General features: G+C 48.0%; 1 protein-coding gene across 7 annotated transcripts in view; it reads left to right on the top strand.

The window, feature by feature from the left end:
* TYRO3 (TYRO3 protein tyrosine kinase) overlaps window positions 1-11,562 on the top strand; it is a 44,104-nt gene extending 32,542 nt beyond the window's left edge. For all 7 annotated transcript variants that reach the window (XM_075030699.1, XM_075030696.1, XM_075030698.1 and 4 more), the window contains 7 exons: window positions 52-132; window positions 1,732-1,824; window positions 2,546-2,667; window positions 2,970-3,079; window positions 4,521-4,680; window positions 6,081-6,217; window positions 9,135-11,562. In XM_075030699.1, coding sequence (XP_074886800.1) covers window positions 52-132; window positions 1,732-1,824; window positions 2,546-2,667; window positions 2,970-3,079; window positions 4,521-4,680; window positions 6,081-6,217; window positions 9,135-9,510 — 1,079 coding nt within the window. In that variant the 3' untranslated portion in view covers window positions 9,511-11,562. The remainder of the gene's footprint in view (window positions 1-51; window positions 133-1,731; window positions 1,825-2,545; window positions 2,668-2,969; window positions 3,080-4,520; window positions 4,681-6,080; window positions 6,218-9,134) is intronic.
* Window positions 11,563-19,923: the final 8,361 nt, after the last annotated feature.

Here is a 19,923-nt window from a genome sequence, read left to right as displayed (position 1 = left end):
CTTTCTTCACAAGAAGCTGTTCCCTCACTGCCTGTTCTGGTCATTTCACAGGGGAGTTTGGGTCAGTTCGAGAGGCATTACTGAAGCTAGATGATGGCTCTTTCCAGAAAGTGGCAGTGAAGATGCTGAAAGGTAAGTGAGAGCAGGGCTACCTGAAGTACTTAAGAGAGCTTGGAAAGATTAAATGCTATCTGTCCTGTTATGCATCAAACATCCCCCGATGCTCTTTACTCCTCTCTGAGCTTCCCACTCAGCCACTCTACCCATGTTGTCTCCCACTCCTTTTATGTCAGTCTTGTAGTGGAAGCTCTTGAGGGAAGGACCTATACCACCTTAGTTGCTTGTACAGCACCTAGCATGTGGTGAGTGCAACCAAAACCAAGTCATAGCTACAGCCTCTTCTGTGTATAGAGGATCTCATTCAGTTGCTTGATTCAACACAGCACTACATCATGTGGCATAGACAGCCAGAAGAGCGTTTGGGCTGAATGCAGCAACGAGCTAACTCACTTCAGTCAAGCATATTTGACTAAGTAGTCAAACTCCCTTCTGATTTGTCATTTGATGGGTGTACGTAACAAGGGCAACTAACACGTTCGTCAGGCTGAAGTCTGTAACAGGAAAAGCAATTGATAGATAGGTGTAAGTCAAAGCAAGTATGTGCATATATTTATGTATATATATGTTAACCTATTTTATTTCACCCCTGTTGCCTGTAAGGAGTCACACTTATCTCGAGCTGAGTTTGGCTGCCACAGAATACCAGTTTGTACTAAATATACTAGTACCACATTAGTGTAAGTTGCATCATTTTATCCAGTTTCAACAATAATCAGTTTGAAAGTTTTTGTGTAGTCAGACTATCTAGCTTCAGGCATGTAACTTGGAAACTCTCTTGTCACCCTCCAGAGGCACCTTCCTTTCTCCATCGACTGTTAAACAGGAATCTACTTCTGTTTTCTGAATCATACTTAAATTACTTGCCTAAAGCAGATAACGTGAATACTCTCCTACAGGTCTGAGATCTTGCAGCAGGACTGGAGGACTTCTGCTAAATTCAGCAGCAGCAGTGGAAGAAGTAGTCCACTGGGCTAATTCTTGATTACACTGATATACTTCCATAAATCTGGAGTAATAGCAATGAGAAATAATTTAATCCAAATTTATGTTGATGCATGTCACTGTTGAATTTGGTCCAAGCTCTCCAGTAGTGTGGTTATTTAAGAAATCTTAGCTCTAGCACCTAAGAAGACTCAGTCATGCTGAGACATAAAAACGTTGATCTTTCATGCCTTCCTTATCAGAGATGAACTGGGGTCTGCTGTGCCAGATGGGGGCTCCAGGCCATCTCCTCAGTTTCAACATTTTCTTTAATTGTATGTGACATCTCCTCTCCCTGACATTGTATTAGGTCCTTTTAGCTAATTAATTCTTCCATCTTTTACCCACACATGATTTGCATGGCTTCCAAGGAAAGTTGTTACTGAGAAAAGAGCTGCTAATCAGCAGGTCTATACTCTGCCAAGAACCAATTTACTAGATGTCCCTGATGTGTGCTTACTGCCGCCCATCCTGGGAGAAGGTGTCAGGCTCTGCTTTGTTGTAAACTGGCTCATCTAGCTGTAGGTCTGAGAGGATGTGCTGTGCCACAAAGAACAAGTGTCTGATTATCTGTAAAGTCCCTTGGAGCTACCCACAAAGGAAGAAAACTTACAGTCACTTTTTTTCCAGCGGATATCTTTACCTCAACTGACATTGAGGAGTTCCTGCGAGAGGCTGCTTGTATGAAGGAGTTTGACCACCCACATGTCACTAAACTGATTGGTAAGCCAGCGCTGCTGCTTGTGCCACAGAGCACGTCCCTTTCCTGCACAATCCCACACAGCCTCACATACTCACCCCCACTGCTGTCCAGCAGCGGTGCTAATGCTCTGTGCTGCCTGGAGTCCTGCATATATCAGGCCTATAGGGAGTTGGAGTGTGTGTAAGTGCTCACGACACTTGCTTTCGTACACCATTAATAAGCATCTCTTATTTAAGCCATTTCTTTGGTTCTTGCAAATCCTACAGGGAGAGTTTGCCTGGCTGAGATATGTCTAAACTGCTGTGAAATGTGAATAGGTGGGTTGGTAGATGAATAGAGAGAGGGGAGATTGTGACTTTCCAAAATACTGAGTAAGAAGCAAGACATTTGTGGGTGGACACTATGGAACACAGGCAATTTCCAGAATGTGGAGATTGCTCTGCAGAGCCTGGACTTCAGGGCTGTCTGGTTTGGAGTGATCCTAGAAATATTTATAGCCGGTCCTGCAAGAAGAGCTGAGAGGCAGTAGGCACTTAGTACTGAGTCTAAAGTAAACAGCGTTAGAGGTATCTCAACACCTCCTGGCCTGAAGCCATGCAAAGTGGCTTGGAGCATGGAACCTACCCACCAAAACTGCACATTTTCCTCCAGATTTGTAAGGGAAAGGCACAGTGGCCTGTAAGATTCCCCTTGGGACTGATCTGTTTGCTAAAACCCTTTTGCTATGTGTGTTTTTATTAGGAGTCAGTCTACGGAGCCGTCCCAAGGGCCGTCTCCCAATTCCCATGGTGATCCTGCCCTTCATGAAGCATGGAGACCTTCATGCTTTTCTGCTGATGTCACGAATTGGGGAAAACCCTTTTGTAAGTCTGTCTTACTGTAGAATTCCTTCTGGGAGTGTATAGATTTTCAGAGAATGTACTTGTGTCAGTTCAGGGTTGGTCTCCCAAAGGCATTGGTAGATGACTGGATTTTAATACCAGAGAAAATGGTGAGATGTGATGTTGAAATACTTCATTCCGAGCATGTTGAGGAGCAACTCCTGCATTCCATCCCCTCCCTATATCCCCCATCCCTGCTCAGTAAGCTAGCAGCAAATCTCACAATTTTGCTATATGTGCTTGAAAGTTTTCAGGAACAAAACATAAACTATTATTTTTTTCAGAATTTGCCTGTTCAGACACTCCTCAAGTTCATGATTGACATTGCCAGTGGGATGGAGTACTTGAGCTCAAAAAATTTCATACACAGGGACCTTGCAGCTCGGAACTGCATGTAAGTGACCCATGAGTTTCTAGAGAACAGAAAGACCAGAGTGGGTGAGAGAGGGATGAAAAGCCTTTCGTGTGACAGAAATTCGGGGTGTCCTGTCCGAGGATGCTGGTCTTTGCATTTAAGTGACAATAGGCATAGGGGAGCCATGGTTGCAGGGCTGGAGGTGTGTGGTGGTGCTGGGAGCAACTCCTAACACTGAGCTTCCAAATAGACCCTATTTATATGGAACTTTTCCATCAGTGGTCTGCGCATCTAGTTTCACAGAGTTGATTACAATATGTGTCTCTAATTAGCCACTTTAATGGCTGTGCATCAGTATGGGCTACTTGTTCCGCAGTATAATGTAACCAACAGGAGAGAATGGTTTTGGCTGTGTTAGGAGAAAGGAACTTTCATTGTAGCCTGAAGTCTGTATTTCTTGTATCTATTTTGAGGACTTGATTATCACAATATAAGAAATGGAGAATTTCCCTGAAAGCTTGTGGAGAATGCCTTTAGAAATAATTGCATGGTGAACACACTGTATGATCCCACATTGCTGTTCTTGTCCCCAAACTACCTTGCCTGCTTTGAAGGGAAGAAAAGCCGTTTTTTATCTTTTCCTCTCTGCTTCTTCCCTGAGAACAGAATAAGGCACAACTCATTCTGGCAGACAGAACTCTGCCTCTGAACAAAACCACAACAACTGGTAAAATCTGCAATGAGATGCAGATTTCCAAAGGCATTTGAATGTCCAGATGTACAGACAGGAGCCTGATAGTCATAATGAAAAATGATGGGTTAGCCTGCTTTGACATTTACGAGAAACCCATACTGATTTCCTATTTTTAAACATCTAAGAAATACAGACTTCCTCCAGAGGAAGCTGAATGGCTATTGCAGCACACCTTCTGGGGAAAGCCAGGAGTCATTTATGAGGCCTGGGAGCATGAAGTCTTTGTGGGCCTTACGTGCACTATTTACTGTCGTGTCTATGTTTAAGTGGGTGACAGAGCAATTCAGACCATTAACCAGGCCTGGAGAGAAGATGTTGCAGATGTAGTTTGAGGAGTTGTAATAGACGGTCTAGGCAAGCACCCTATTTTTTTTGATGGCCTATACAGGGTGCAGGCCTTGGAGGCAGTAGTGAGCACTTCAGGTGTCCTCTGATGATAATCTTGGAAACTACAGAAAGTATCTGAGTTCACTTTGCATAACTGAGTAGACCACCTAAGCATAGCCGTTTCCTTACTTCCTTAGTCCTAATTCTCTCCCTGTTAGTCTCAAGGAACTGAATTGAAGCCACTAAACTATTTCACATTGGTCATCAAGTAGATGAAGTCATTATCCTTCTGGGTAATACTTGGTAAACTCTATACCTCAGTTCCCTGGACATAACTTTTTTTTTTTTGCCTGAGGTAGTCAATAAATGCTTTCCTCATTCATGAAAACTTTCCCTTAGGTTGGATGAGAACATGAACGTGAGTGTTGCAGACTTTGGGCTTTCTAAGAAAATCTACAGTGGGGACTACTACCGTCAGGGCTGTGCCTCCAAGCTGCCAGTGAAGTGGCTTGCTCTGGAAAGTCTGGCGGATAATCTGTACACAACACACAGTGATGTGGTGAGTTTTGCTGTAGTGCATTTGAAGACCACTTGTATTCCCACTGAAGTGGAAGAATCCTGTATTCACTGAGGCTGGGAAAAGACCCTGGTGATGGGAAAGGGAGTCTGCCTTGTGTTTGAGGGACAGTGCTACCTCTGCTTTGGGTGCTGTCAGAACTCGAGACTGAAAATATGCGCAAGTGGATTATGGCAGAAGACATAACCCTTTTCCTGTTGTCCTCTGGTCCTCATTTTTCAGTGCTTATCCCCATCCTCTCCTTCACCTTGCCCCTTCTCCTCTTCCTATTCCTCTCTCTTTATGCAGTCTCTCCTTTCTTACTCTTATTCTTTTTCCTTTCTCTTCTGCATGACAATTTGAAGGTGGCATTTGAAACGCATATAACCCCCACACTCATGTACAAATGCAGCAAAGGTACTCTGTCCTAGAGAAGGCATTGGTGGAACTTCATAGATTCTGAATATATCAGTGCTTAGACACTCCAGCCCATAACTTTGCCCCTGGGGAGTGAGGCTAAACCCATTCATTTGAAATTTTTGCTTCCTTTCCCTTTGTTTTTTTTTTTTAGTTCTGATACATTCTGCCCTCTTCCTTACTGCCTTTTGATCTGGTTTCACATTAGTTTTCTCCTTCAGGCCTGTGGACTTCCCTTTGCAGTTATCCATGTCACAGTGTCCCTGAAGAGATCACCAAGAGTGCCTTGTAACTTAGCTGCTGTGTTGCCCAGTGATTGCTGTAACCACTGTAGACAGTGTTTAGTGATTGGTGATCGCTACTTCAGCCAGTGTACAATAGACACTGGACAGGGTTTGGCTTATGAAAATAGTAATTTTTGCACCTAACAAACCTTGCAGTTTACTTTAAATGTACAAGTATGACTGTTGTAGTGTAGAGCACAAATGAATATGAGCCATGAGTGGTTTGTTCCTCGCCCTGCTTATTGACTAAACTCTGCTTTTGTTTGTGCCTGTACATTTCCAGTACCTCAGAATCTGGCTCAATGAATTAAGAAACTGATTTGTGAGCCCCAAATCAAAATCTTCTTATAGCTGGGAACCACAAAACTGATACCACATTCCTTAAAGAACCACGAGTAGGAGATGCTTGGGAGAGGTCTGCAGGTGGAAAACAGCAGTAGCTCCCAATCTTCCCTTGCTCCACTGCAGGATGGGGCCAGGCAGGGCCTTCAGGTGTCTCCCGAGATGATGTGTCAGAATCAGCAGCATCTGATGGGTCGTTTCTTTGTTTTCTAGCTAGAGTTTGGATAGTCCTTGCATCACTGCTGCTCACATGACATTACCCCAAACTGGAAGGGTCAGCACAGTCTGAGCATGCTGAAACCCCACCCCAGTGAGCAGGGAACTGTCTGTTCACTTGTTCTGTGTGCTGTTCCCTTTCAGTGGGCGTTTGGAGTGACCATGTGGGAGATTGTGACCCGAGGGCAAACCCCTTATGCCGGTATTGAGAATGCAGAAATCTACAACTACCTCATCAGCGGGAACAGGCTGAAGCAGCCGCCAGAGTGCCTGGAAGATGTGTGAGTACTTCCTCGCCCTACTGACATGTGATTCCTTGAGAAGTTTGGCTCTCTGGAAGGAAACAGGGGCAGCTGGCTGGGTTGCTGATCTGAATCTATCCACTTTCCAGGACACAGAGGCATTCACTAGAAAGTCTCTGGGTTAGCTACCAGATACTCTCTGCTGGCAGAGCTGCCTGGAACCTGTGGTAGCTACACGAGCAGCTAACTTGGCTCAAGGGTTTGAACAGTGTCAACATTAGCAGCTCTTGGCTTTATGGCAACTGTAACTGTGTTTCCAGAAACTCACTGCTCCCTACCTTCTCAGGCCAGCATCTGAGAAAAGAGATGAGTTTCATGGCACACCCTGAAGGCTGAATAGAAAAGCAATCTATCAAGACTACAAGGAAACTGGATTGCAGAGGCAGTGGCCTGCATGTGTCTTTCAAAGCTTGGCCCAGTTTTCAAAATTGGATCTACTACTCTCACAGAAATAGCGTGATGAAAGAGAAGAGAGCAGATAGGAGGATCTAAGGTTCTGTAGATCAGTGTCCCACCTTAAATTACAGGTGGAAACAAACCGGGACAATCTTGCAGATACTGGTTTCAGACATTTTCAGACTTGCAGGAAGGACTCAGGTAGCCCACGGGGGAGCAGGCAGCCACATGCTGCAGCCTGTGGTCCTGCCTTAGTCCTGCGGCCAAGGGACCATTCTTGGCCAGCAGGTTACGTGAAATGTTTGCTCAGGAACCCTTGTTGCATGGGTGGTGGCTGGAGTTTCCTGGAGTCCACACATGGGGCTGAGGTCCCCCAGGGAGTGTCACCATAACTTCTCCCAGGGTAAAAGCTTGTCTAGTCTGGACAAGGTTAAATCATTTCACTGAGTACCCAAGCAAGTCTGTTTTCTCTGTTGTGCCCAAAGCAAAACATAACTATGAGCACTGACTTTAGTGGCCTTTTCAAGCCATTCCTTGTGTGTAAAATGGACAACATGAAGTCCTCTTTCCTCCCTCTTCCCTGCTGCTCTGATGGTGGATTATTTCATGTGGTTTTCTTTCTCCAGCCTTTCTTCCACATAGGGAATAATCTGTACTCTTGCTATTAAAGCTGTACACTTTTATCTTCTCAGCAGTTCATTTTAACTGTTCCTGAGTTTAAATGAAAACATCATTATACCAGTGCTTAAATTCATTATACGTCTGCATCTTGACTGCTGTGAGTAGCTTTGGTTCCAAGTTGTGGAGCTTATGGCCATCAGATGTTATAGATACCAAAAGTAGAGAAGAGATTCAAAAACCTGCTAGGCATTGAACTAAAATCCATCAAAAACTACTAAAAAGGCACAACCTCCATTTCAAGAGGCTCTTGAGCTATAGGTTATTGAGACCTGGGAAAATATACAGAAAAATCTCACTACATGCTCACCCTCAGCTTATGTGCTTTCCCCAGGCGTCTGCTACTGGCCACTCTCAGAGGGAGGTTACTGGGGCAAATGGACTTTGGGGCCGATTCAGTACAGCCAGTAGTTTTCTACCTTTCTTTCAAATGAATTTCTGCTGTTTGCGAGTGAGGGTAAAAGAAGATATTTAATTTGGGGCCACAGAATAGGAAGTTTCTATTTTATCTGGAGCGTTTAGAGTTATTTCTACTGTTTGTGAGGGACGTATATCAGGATTAAGACAACTGAACCATAGAAGTAGAAGAAGTAAAACTAGTGTGAGATCAAAACCAGTCTTGTAAAGCTGGTAGCAAGCAAGGGACACAAAAAGTAAAATAAAAGCCATCATGAAATGCTTTATTTCCCCGTAAAGGCCATATCAGATTTTTTCCATTTACAAGTTTAACTGAGGTTCATTTGTCTGCGGTGTTTTTCAGGGCCAGTACTGTGCTTTGTTCCTGTTCCCTGCAGAACTGGCAACAATAATGCCATAGGAATGCAGCTGCCAGTCTTGTGGGTGATGCACAAAGAGAAGGAGGACAATGGCTCTGGCCACGCTCCAGCCCAGTGGGCTCCGGCGGGAGGCCTGGCCGGCGGGAGGCCAGCCAGCGCCGGCGCTGAGCTGCGAAGGCAGCTGCGGGAGAGCAGAGCTCCTCGCCCCTTGCCCAAGCACAGGCCATCGGAGCCAGCAACATCTACTGATGCTGGCCCTTGGGCAACCAAGGCTGAGGTGGCTGGCGTTTGACTGCAGGAGAGATGCTGCAGGATGGGGCCTGAGGCTGCTAACGGCACTGAACACATCTTCTGCGTAGGGGTGGTGCCTTTGTAGTAGAAAGGCCATTTCAGCTTCCCTCTTCCAGCAGTGAAGCTGTTGTCCATTCCTCCGCAGCCTTCTGAACAAACCCACTGTGCCTTTTTCCAGTCCCGCTGGCAACCTGTCGGGCAGCAACAGCAGCACACCTCCATTACGCCGGCAGCACTGAGTTAACATGGTGTGAAAAAAGAATATTCTGGAAATAACTTGCACCTCCCACAGTTGGATCTCTTGTTTTCTTTCTTCCTGGTTTTTATCTGCTATTGAACTAGAATTTGGAGGGATGGCTTCAGTCATGGCAGAGATTGTTGGGATGCTTTTTGTGAATAAATTGAAAAGCTATTGCTAAATGGTGCCACACTCACAGTCCTATTCTAGCTCTCTGGAGACAGTGGAACAAGGTTTTAACCAAGAAGTTCAGCATCTTTTGACAGGGCTTTTGGGTTTTTTGGTACTGTCTAAATAATTATTTTGACCAGAATGAGAATTCCTTTGAAAATGGGAAGAAACAAGGAATTAGATCCATAATGGCTGCCTATGTGCTGTCACCTGTGCAAGGCCAAAGCCACTAGGTTTTGGGGAAGGTGTCTACGCTTTTTAAGCTGCACTGAGCAGAGCCCCTGTTTGGAGCTGCAGGGGGTGGCTGCTCTGCTTCTCAGTGCTCTTGTCTCCCTCTATTTTGCAGCTATGATCTCATGTGCAGATGTTGGCATCCTGAGCCCAAGCTACGCCCCAGCTTCGGAGTGCTCCGGTCCCAGCTGGAAATGATTCGTGGGAGGATGTCCACACTCTCTTCCAGTCAAGATCCTCTCTATGTCAACATTGGGAAGGACAAAGAGGCGTCTGCGAGTGACGCTGCCCTGCACGCCTCCTTTGGAAACACGGACGGTGAAGAGACCATTGCTGGGGCGGCCGCTGCTGTCACAAGTGACTATCGCTACATCATGAGCCCCTTGTGCCTTGGAGATGATGCCGAGGGTGAAAGGCATCCAGATGGGCAGGAAGGGGAGGACAAAAGCCTTCTGTATGAGCTGGAGACAGAAGGAGAGAAAAGTTGTTAGCCTGTACATAGCAGTGACACTCTGCTTCCCTGGGACGGGATATGTGCAGCCGCAGTGCCGTGTCACCTGGGGCTCTGATGCCGGATCTGGAGTGGCTTTGAACAGCACTGGCCAGAGCTCTCGGGCAGCTTTTGCAGCTTTCACCACCTGTGTGGGCTGCAGTGGCAGACGGCTTGGAAGGACCACAACCCCAGCATCCCCTTGGATTTGGGGAGGGGGGGAATAGGGTTACAGGTTGATCGCATCCCGCTGAAAGGAGTTCAAAGTTAAGGCGGGCTCCTTCTCACTGACTGCTGGAGCAGAGCTGAATACGCCTTCTGTTCAGTCAGTGCTTGCTCTTGTGTAGATGTTGTCTTCAATCCTGGCTGCGTGACTTCGGGACTGGTACCTCTGAAAACGCTAGTGGGTATTTACACTATCATTCAGGACAAGAGGGCAAAATTCCTCTTGTGTTCACTCAGCAGTACTGTCTAGACTTGTTGCCTACCTCAGTGGTTCTCAAACTGATCTGCAGATCTGCTTCTACCCAGCACTGAATTCGAACATCTGGCTTATTTCATGCAGTGACACTTGCTGCTTCCTCAGTCTGAGGCCCTTTTAAGAGTTTCAGATGTTTTGGTGAGCGATGAAATTAGAAAAAATGAAAATCCAGCATCCCTCTTCACCCCACATACCTCTTTCATGTCTTTCTTTTTCTTCTGTTTGATGCCAATTCAGGCCTGACCAGACTTGCAGCTGGCATTTAAATACGAAGGGAAGGGAGAGCAGCTGGCATGTGTGAGGACAGAATCCAACTTCAAAGGGATGGAAAGGAAACAGTGTAGAGAGGACTTAACAGCAGTATGGGGAAACAGTGCTAATTAATGCTAAGTGCTGCCCTCCAGGAGAGGAAAGAGGCAGCTTAGCTACAGAATGGCAGACTTGCTTCAGTTTCAGCAGGAGCAGGAATCAGCATTTGCTTTAAAACAGGATTCATTTAATCTTTCTCTTTAACAGTCCTATGACTTTTTCAAATAACCAAGTGCTGTAGCTGCTGTAGTGAAGGTGTGAAATCGGTTTTGGGAAGGTGTGTGTGTTGGGGGGAAGGGATCAACTGGGAGATCTCTTTCCGAAGAGAGAGTCCTCGTGATGAAAAAGCTTGAGAACCACTGGCCTTCCTATTTAGGAGGTCTTCTGGCACGCTGTAAAAGTCACATCAGAACATAGACTAGTATCACTGCAGCCTTCCAGACAGGGCAAAATTAATGGTTTTGCTCTTCGGGTTTTGTTTTGTTTTCCAATCAGCATGTCTGACTCACTATAACTGCAAGCGCTTGTGTGGTTTTTAATAATTTAATATTTTACTGTAAATCAGCATTTGTTTTGTGCAGTGGTTCCCAGCAAGGAAGTGCAGTTACATCTTACTCTACTTATCCTAAATATTTGCTAGATCTTAATTTCTTTTATTTCCAGTGCGCTGAAAACTCGGCAGTATCACAAGACTTAGGATTCCACATTGTTCTTCCTCAGAAACAAATACCACAAATGTCATCATTTGCTGAGTTGGCAAAGGTGGGACCAATAAGTCAAATGAAATTGCAGACTTGGTATCAGAACACTCCACCCTTCAATGCCCAGTATTTGCTTATTGTAAGGTTCGGGGCTAACTACAAAATTCAGGTCCAGTTTCAGCCCTTAGTGAGAACACTTCCTAGGGAAGGGGAGTTTCAGTCTGGGGCTTAGGCGTGGATCCTTTCTGTAAAGTTTCCTGCTGAACAGCAATGTCCTCCAGAAGTTCAGAACAGTTTCTCAGTCACAGATACAAACTGCTCCATCCTATACCCCAGGCAGTACAGGGTTTTCTCTTCATTTAGCTGGAATGCTGTAAATGCAGGTGAGAAGATAACACCTAACAAACGGTAACAAAAACCTGTGCGGTGCACATTTGCAGTGAGGGCAGAAAGCTATGCTCCCTGCAGCTGCCTGGGAAGCGCAGATGTACATATAGATTCTAACTTTGGGAAGCATGTCTTTAGTTTTTATGCATTTTTTAATAATAAAACATGTACTGTGTCTGAGTCCCAGCCTCTTATCTGTGGCAGAGTTTGTGATGATGCTCACTTACTGGGTGGGGTCATAGCAAATCTGTCAGCCCCAGCTGGAAGCCGTCTTTCTCCCTTCACCAAGCACGATTAAGCTACGTCTTTGAGGCAGAGAGCATGTTTGGCCTCCCCAGATGGCAGTTACTCTGCATTGCTCTAACCTTGAGACTGTGAAGGCCAAAATCTGATGGGGACGGGCCAGTGGTTCCACAAAGAGGCAGGCTCTGTGGCCACTGCTGTGTGGGAGCTTAGAGAGAAGCCCTTGCTGGGATGTGCCACATCCTACCTGGGAATGTAAAACCTCTGCATCAGTTCCTCGCTGAAAACTGTCGCCTTCACCCAATCAACTACTGGCAGTGCTCCCTGTGGAAGAGAGGTTTGGAGGTGGTGGGTGAAATTCAGCTGCTGAGTCAAACGTTCCAAGCACAACATAAAAGACCTGGATTTCCAGCTCGCAGAGAAGAAAAGGTGTACCTCACGCTTTTATTCTTCATCAGCAAACAGCACGTTGCACGCCCTCTGCCTGCCAGCTCACACAGGAAGAGTGATGGTAAGCAGTACGAGCGCTCACCCCCCCATCTGCAATGCAGGAAAAACGACTTCCGAAGCACGAAGCGGCTGATTTAGTTAATATTTTAAGGTTCCATTGCCAAGTGATGTCCCTTGGAGCTGGTTCAAATGATGATTTAATCCCTTTGCACGCAAGCCTGGTCAGACCAGGTACAAATGAGGCTGTGTTGTGGGTGGGAGAAGCGACACCAGAAGAAGACCTAGTGAGAAAAGAGGGAGGGAAGGAGATTTTAAAATGGGGACAGATGGGACGAGCTGTGAAGACAGCAAACAAGGGAGTCGGAGAGCAGAGATGGGGAATTTTATATATGAAATCCCAGAACAGAGAAGGCATTGCCCCAGGTGGGACCAGGCAGGGGTCTGAGGTGGGGGCTGGCTTTGTGTTTTGGTAAAGGATGACATGCTCTGGTCCAGCTCGGGTGCCCTGCGTTGAGTTGGTCTTAAATCGTAAAGAGGCTGCGTGCAGCTGGCCTGGCTCTGCATCTGCTTGGGGACAGCACTGTGACCCTGACCCCAGGGAAGCTTTAGCCTTAACGTTCTGATTTAGGCACCAGCCTGGCACACTGGTTTCTGAACTAAACCAAATGTTTCCCCCACAAGCACCCTTTTTTTTCCACCGCCCCCGTACAACAGTGCGGTCCCTCCCATCCTCCCAAGCAGCAGCGCTAGTCCCGTCCCCTGCGGTGGGACAGCCGAGGGGCACCGCACGTTGCTGCTGAAGCAACCTCTGTCCCACGCCGGTAAGCCTGACCACACTCCTCCTCCATCCACATCTCCCTGAGGATTGGGACAGGGTGTCCCGCTTTCTAACACAGGCTCAAGCCACTCAGGGCAGTTACCAGCTCAGTTCTGAGGTAGCGTGAGCCCACAGCGCCCAGCAAGGGCACAGGCGATGCTCACAGCACCGTCTGTGTTATGTGGGGGTAGTTAATGCACAAGGAGAGATGCCTCCATCAGCTCCAGTGCCAGGGCTCACTGATGGGCCCTAGACGGCGGGCTGTGCTGGCAGCTCAGCCTGCAGATACAGGGATGCTCCAGCCCGATCCGACACGTGCGCAGTGTGGGGAATAGGGTGCTCAGGGCTGACGGCTCAGCAGGTGCTCGCGGCGTGTGGATATACCTCAGAGCTAATGCACAGCTACCCTGGGGCCTGCCGCCTTCCTTCTTGACCTGTGTTTGCAGGGAAGTCTTGCAGTCTTGACTCCCTGAAGTCAAATGCAATTAGCTTTGAGTAGAAGTTTGAGTCTGGCTGGCCAGAGAAAGGAACGATGTTTGCACATAGATATTTTCCTGATTTATATTCTGTTTTGCTGGTATTCTCCTCTGATGCTCAACAGCCACCAACTTCTGCAAATTCTCATATTTTTTTACCAGGGATTTCTGTGAGGGACCCTCACACACAGTCCTAATTTTATACTGATTTGTTATTTAACACCCCTTATGCTCCCTTAAAATAGCAAGTTGTTCTACAAACACTCAGAGGGAAGGAAGCCTGGTCTCCTGTGGATTTTCATCCTGCGGGTGGTTGGAAGCCCTGGGTGAAGCTTGTCCCTAGTTAAGGTACTTACAAGAGCTTTTCCCTGGGTGGAGTCTCTGATGTCCAATACAAAGTCATTGAATTTCCATTTGCAGTGAAGGTACCGACGTGGCACTAATAGGGTCTGCCACACACGGCCTGTTTTCAGAAAACTTGCAGGAACTTAATTATCCTTCAGACCTTGATCTTGCCATCACATTTGGCTGAAATGAAGCAGTGGATTCAAAAGCTATTAAGGCCAACACGTGCAGCTGGTGATCAGAAAGCCTCGTTACCATGGGAAACTGAGCTAAAAATCAATTACTTAGTCCAAGAACAGAAAACACTGACGGACATGGTTTTTGATTGCATTTGCTCTCATATAAAAGGAACTCGGCGTCAGTATGAATCAGACCTCAGTCACTGCACTGAGGTCTAGAGACAAAACAAAGATGATGGACTCCTCGCTTACTAATTACTCCGTGGGTCCTCCAGCTTGGGGCATGCCAAGCCAGGTCATTCCCAAATGCAGTTAAGCTGGGGGAACAGAACATATTCTGGTCATGTTTGACAATAGGACCAAAATTAGGAGCTGGGTATTTCAGAGGCACGGTTGCTGGCTCCCACCGAGCCCAGCTTTGGAGGCGGGTGCTCCGATGAGCCACCAGCCACAGCTTGAAAAGTATCTAAACAGCTTTTATTTCCCCCAGTTTCTTTTCACTGGCTTAAAATAGAACTGAAAGAAACGTTTGACCTCAGGAAATAGACGGCTCTTGTTGATTTAAGCTTTGTTGAGTTCAGTGGGGATTTTATGGGGCTGGATTAGGTTCCAGAAGAGTCTTTATAGGAGGTGGCTCTTGCCAGCCTGTGGTGTGAGGATGAAGGAATTCCTGAAGAGGAAAGGGGGTTTGCATGCATAAACGATCTAATGGGGAATATAAGATATTGCACTACATGCCGATAAACACAGTGCCAGTAAAGATGACAAAAAGGGGGAGTTGAGAGAAACGGTGGGGCATTGGAAAGAAGCACACTCTGTACCCTGCAACATGGCAATTAGTGCAGCAAATCCAGAAGGTCGCTGCTTTCTTAGTTAATATATAAGACAATGATGCTGGCTGCTACCCTGTCATTACCCGAGCTGCGTGGGAGACTGCTGCTGCCTCTCTGCTTCTGCTTCGCCAGTGAATGCCTCTCCAACAGCCACTTTTGCTTGTGCAACGCAGGTGTTAGCTTGAGCGGAGAGCCTTTTGGTCACTTGCTGCTGCCTCTCCTTGTTTCTTCTTATTAAATTACCTTAAAAGAAGCTAAAAAACCCCAAGGTTCGCAGTGCTAGACAACGTAAAGCAGCATGCCTCCACTAACATCAGGTAAGGTTCGGACCTAATTACTGCATTTTCCAGTATTATTTGTCTACATTATCCCTCCTCTTGCACAAAGATAGACAAAGAGAAACAGGAGGAGAAATATTTTGCAGGCTTGTGGCTGGGTGTACGAGGAGGGATCGAGCTCTAACAGCCTTTTGGTGCCATGAACCTTGTACCTGAGCTGCAGGGTGTAAGGGCAAAGGAAGATGCAGACTTGAGGGTTATGCAGCAGACCCAAACCATGCCCTGGAACAAAACAGGCACTTAGCTGTTGCCAGAACCCCCGGTACTAAAAAAACCTGTGTCAAATCCTGACTTCGAGGCTTGGCATTTACTCAGCAGAGAGCTGGGGCTGTTTAAGACCCATCTCCCCAGTATTTGTTTGCTCCCTCTCTGCTGGAATTGGGGATCCTGGTAGCTGGGAGCAGTGGTGCCGGCGCTGCTGAAGGTAGCGAAGACAGCAGATGATGCACGGAAAAGGATGAAGCACGGGCACATGTTTCTACCAGGTCTGCTGTGGGGGTGGAAATCTCCGGCAGAGCAAACAGCCGGTGACTTCTCACACTCCCTCCCCTCCGTCTGATTCACTCCAGCTTGTCTGCCAATACTCCCAATTACACCAATGCATTTTCATTGAAGCTGATACATTGGGCTGTACCTGAGGCAATGATTGGGCTCACTACGTGAAATATTTCCCATATTTTCCACCTATTGATGAAATCTCTCTGGGTCATCGCTGAAATTGCTCAGGGCTGCTGTCCTGCCAGTGGGCCAACCTTTTCTGCAGGCATCATCAGGCAAGGATCCAAGTGAGAGAAGCTGAACCTATTTATAGCAGAAAATAACATGACTTGATATTTCTCCTTTTTCTATCTTAATATACTCCGGGAAATATTGCCAGTCTGCTGAGCTCTGTCAAGCTGTAGGTAGGGGCCCGGAGTGCCATAACTGAAGACAACAGTTGGCCCACAGGGGCTTTATTTGGGGGATTTATGCGCTCACATTCGACCATCGTTGTCTCAGTGGAGCAGACCTTATCCCAGAGGTCTCCTGCACCGCAGGCCTGAATGGCCCGTTGCTGATACTGGTATAAATCAGCGAGAAAGGCACCAAGATCATCAGAGGTTGGTTCCCTGGCATGAAAATAACACAGCTGAGAGAAGGATGTAGTCTGTAATCTGGAAATGCACCTGGCCTGCCTTTAGACCATGCCCTGACCTCTCCTGGGTGAAGATGATTTGCTGGGATGACGTCGGTTTTCCTCCTCGTGCCCGTTCAGCTGCTGGAGCGTTGTTTAGCACCGCTGAGCCCTGATGCTGAGCCCCCAGCAGGGGCAACGCGCAGCAGTTCGCGGAAGTCCATGGGATGATGCCGTCACAAGGCTGGCAAGAGTTCAACATCGTGCTTTACAGCTTGCCTGTTTCTAGACTAATTTCTATTGGCATTCAGAAATCTGTGAACGTAGAAAATCTGCACTTGCCTTCGTTCCAGGAAGGCTCTAAACTTTCATGAGAAAAAATTAATGGATTTATTTTCTCAGTAAACATCTTACAAATGGCCTGGGCAACAGACTATCACTGACAGTGAGCTTGGCAAATAAAGAAAAAGATGTTCTTAGCACAACATTAGTGCAAATGGGGGTAAAATCCTCAAGAAGACAAGGCTTTCTGTGGTCTTCCCATGCATTAGCAGGGTGAGGTGTATCTCTGTCTGCCCCACAACTCTCTTTTCCTGGACCTGCTATCGCAGGTGGAAGCAAGGCGCTGCCTTGTTTTCACCAGGTGTGGTGGAAGGGCACAACATACCTTTCCCTCGGTGCAGATCAACCCACAGACAATGGCGACCGTCCCGTTTTCTTCCCACTTGAGCTTTTGCTTGCAGGGAGGATGCTGGAAACAGGAGCTGAGCTGGTTGTGCAGGCATCGGTGGTGGGATCCCTCCTGAGGTGCACAGAAAAGCCCTGGGGCAGCCTGAGGTGGGCAAGGTTTTACCCTGAGGATGTTGGGGATCAAATTCCCTTTTGGCCCCCCAGGGCCGGCTGCAGAGGGCTGGCCAGGGAGCCGGCATCGGCTGCTTCAGCAGAGAGCTGGGAAAGTTCAGGGAGGGCAGCGGGGGGATAATGTGCCCGTTGGGGACATTTTGTCCTCTGCAGCGCAACTTTTGTGTCTCTCAGAAACGCCGGCCTCCTCTCCTACAGCAGGAATCAGAGCTGCTGTAGGCACTCGGCTGACAGCAGACTTTGCCCTGGTTTTTAAAATCCCATTGTTTACATTTCTCAGAAATGCACCCATAAAGGCGATTGAACATGGGCCCTCCAGAAAGCTGAAGACATTCATTTAACGACCTGCAGGTCTATAGGGGAAACCCTTCACCAGTCGCCAGAAGGTCCTGTTTCCTCCACAGCTCTCCTTCCAGGTGCCCTCCTGCCTGCCTGGCCACGAAAACCTATTTTGCATCCTGCGAACACAATTTCAACACCTCCCCTCAGCCACATTCTCCTTCAAGTCCCTGCCCCGACTTGGGAGGAGAGCTGCCATCCTGCCTGGCTCGGGGCAGCCCCAGCACCAACAGCAGCCCCTGAGCCCCAGTAGCATTTCCACCCATGAGGATGCCGTGGGTGCCCGGTTGGATCCTTCACCTTGCTGACCGATTCAAGACCTTTGCCACCGTGTCACTGGACCGTCCTGGGGGTCTGAGGCGGCAGGCACGCTCCGCTGGCTGGCCTCCGCACTCTACTCTGCTTAGCGGTCTTGCTGGTGAACAGCGAAGAGTAATCCCGCTTACGTTTCTGAATATGAATTTTAATGTGATTCAGCTGTCAAAAGGGAGTAGCAGATTGCTGAGCGACAGAAACTTCTGGTCTCTGGCTCCACGCAGTCTGAGAGTTGGGAGATTTTCTTGGCCAGACTTTTACTTCTGCTCAGTTACACCTATTGACTCCTGCAAAACTACAGGAAGCATCTGAAATGAGAATTTGGCCCCAAACTATCAATATTTGCTTTGCATTGACATTCGGCATGCAAAACCTGATGAGATTTCTGGATGTACAGTTGGTGAGTTCCCCAGTGAAGCCAACAGTGAAACAGGCTTGGGAGAGATGCAGAAACACCTTCGACAAGTGCCAGCTCTCAGTCCGTGCAGAATTTGTTGCGTGTTTGCTCCCTAGGATGCTTATGCAGTTTTGTGATGTGGTTATGTTGTTTATCAGCAGCATCTATGTATAAAGTGCTTTGCATATTTGACGGTTGCCTTGTCTGTGCCATTTTGTAATTTCTCTAGATGCATTTCAGTGAAATACATAACGTGTGAACACTGGCTTTAAGTGGACACCTTAGCATATCCTTGCTTTGGATAAGGATGCTGCTTTCATAGTGAATGTCCTGATGATCCCTACTCACCCCACACTGGGGATTTTTGCCTGAAGCCCCACTGGGACATGGGCTGCGGGAATACACTTACCGCTCACGGGCTGCCGGTTCCCAGGTCTGGAGAGAAGCTGGACTGAAGCAACCATCCCTGCCCCAGATGGGCACAGCACAAGCGGCAGGTTGCTGGCACCGAGCTGGTCCTTGAATACGCCCTGGCTGCACTACCCACTGACACAGCCATAGCTTTCGAGCAGGTTTCCTTACCTCAGGTGAGACGGTGAGGACTGGTGCTCTGCTGCCGGGTGTCTGAGCTGGTCTCTGGGTTACATGCCTGCTTTGGGAGATTTATTTTTCCTTTGCACCAGCCTCTGAGGTAGGACACGCGTGGTAGCCAAGCAGGCAGGTGCTTAGGGCAGCGAGTTGCTTCTGGTGGCAAAATTGCCCATCTCACTGCTTAGCTCTGCCAGGGCAGTGCTGCTGAGGCTGGGAGACAGGGGAGGGGAGAGGGTGCCCCCACGCACAAGTGGGACGGCTGATGCCTCGGGCTGCCCCCCGCCTGCTGTTGGCCATTCACACACCCCTGAGGAGGGCAAAAATTTTGCAAATATGCAGCATACCGCGTTTTGATCTAGATAGCCCGCAATGGTCTGAAGGTAGTTTCCAACCCATCCAGCAAACTTGGTGCCCCCGCTGCTTCCCCTCTGAGCGGTGCCCCAGCCCCTGGTGCCTGCTCCTTCCCTTTCCCCTTCTCCTCTCTTTCCCTTTTCCTTCCTCCCTTTACACCTGGGGAAGGCTCCCTGCTTCGAGGAAGGGCCAAAGCCTTGGCCCCAGTGGGCTGGTGGGTGCTGGTGGGTGGCAGCGTGGGCAGAGCTCTGGCTCTTGCAGGAGGGATGAGCTGTGCCTGCTCCACGTCTCCTTGCACCGGTGTAAGGCAGGCTGGAAAGGCTGCAGGGCAAGGATATAGTCTGTCTTTTAGTGCCATTTAGATCTTTAATATCGTTTGGGGCTTTCAAAGCTGCACTCTCAAAGCTGCACTCTCAAAGCTGCTTTAAAAGAGGATATTGCAGCATGAGAGCTACTGGCTTCGCGTATCTGAGAAATCATCAGCACTTCCAACTTAAAAGGAAACACTTTTAGGAGCCAGCCAGCGGCTTTGGCGCTTACAGGAAGGTCAGCCAGCAGCGCTGAAATCAGGTGCCTCAAAACCGCAGCTGCTTTTGCGCTGGTGCTTACAGATGCACTTAAGGGGTTTTGCAGCTGGTGCTTTCTGCCGGGTCTCCAGGGCAGCTCCCTACTCGTTTGGATCAAAAGCAATCAGCATTCAGGTCCCCACGGTGTGGACATGTGTGTACGGAGCACGGATAAACCCCGGGGCTGCGCTGGGGGGGGTTGGCCCTCACGAAAGAGGGGCTGGGGAGCCAGCCTCGACCTCCTCCCCACGTCCTCCACGGCGTATTTCAGGAAAGGTTTATCCCCCCTCCCTCCCCACCCCCATTTATTAAAAGGTCTCA

The sequence above is a fragment of the Buteo buteo genome, chromosome 6 (assembly GCF_964188355.1).
Source record: "Buteo buteo chromosome 6, bButBut1.hap1.1, whole genome shotgun sequence".
In the NCBI taxonomy this organism is placed as follows: Eukaryota; Metazoa; Chordata; class Aves; order Accipitriformes; family Accipitridae; genus Buteo; species Buteo buteo.
The sequence above is the reverse complement of the archived record's forward strand: the minus strand, read 5'-3'. Positions and strand labels throughout refer to the sequence as shown.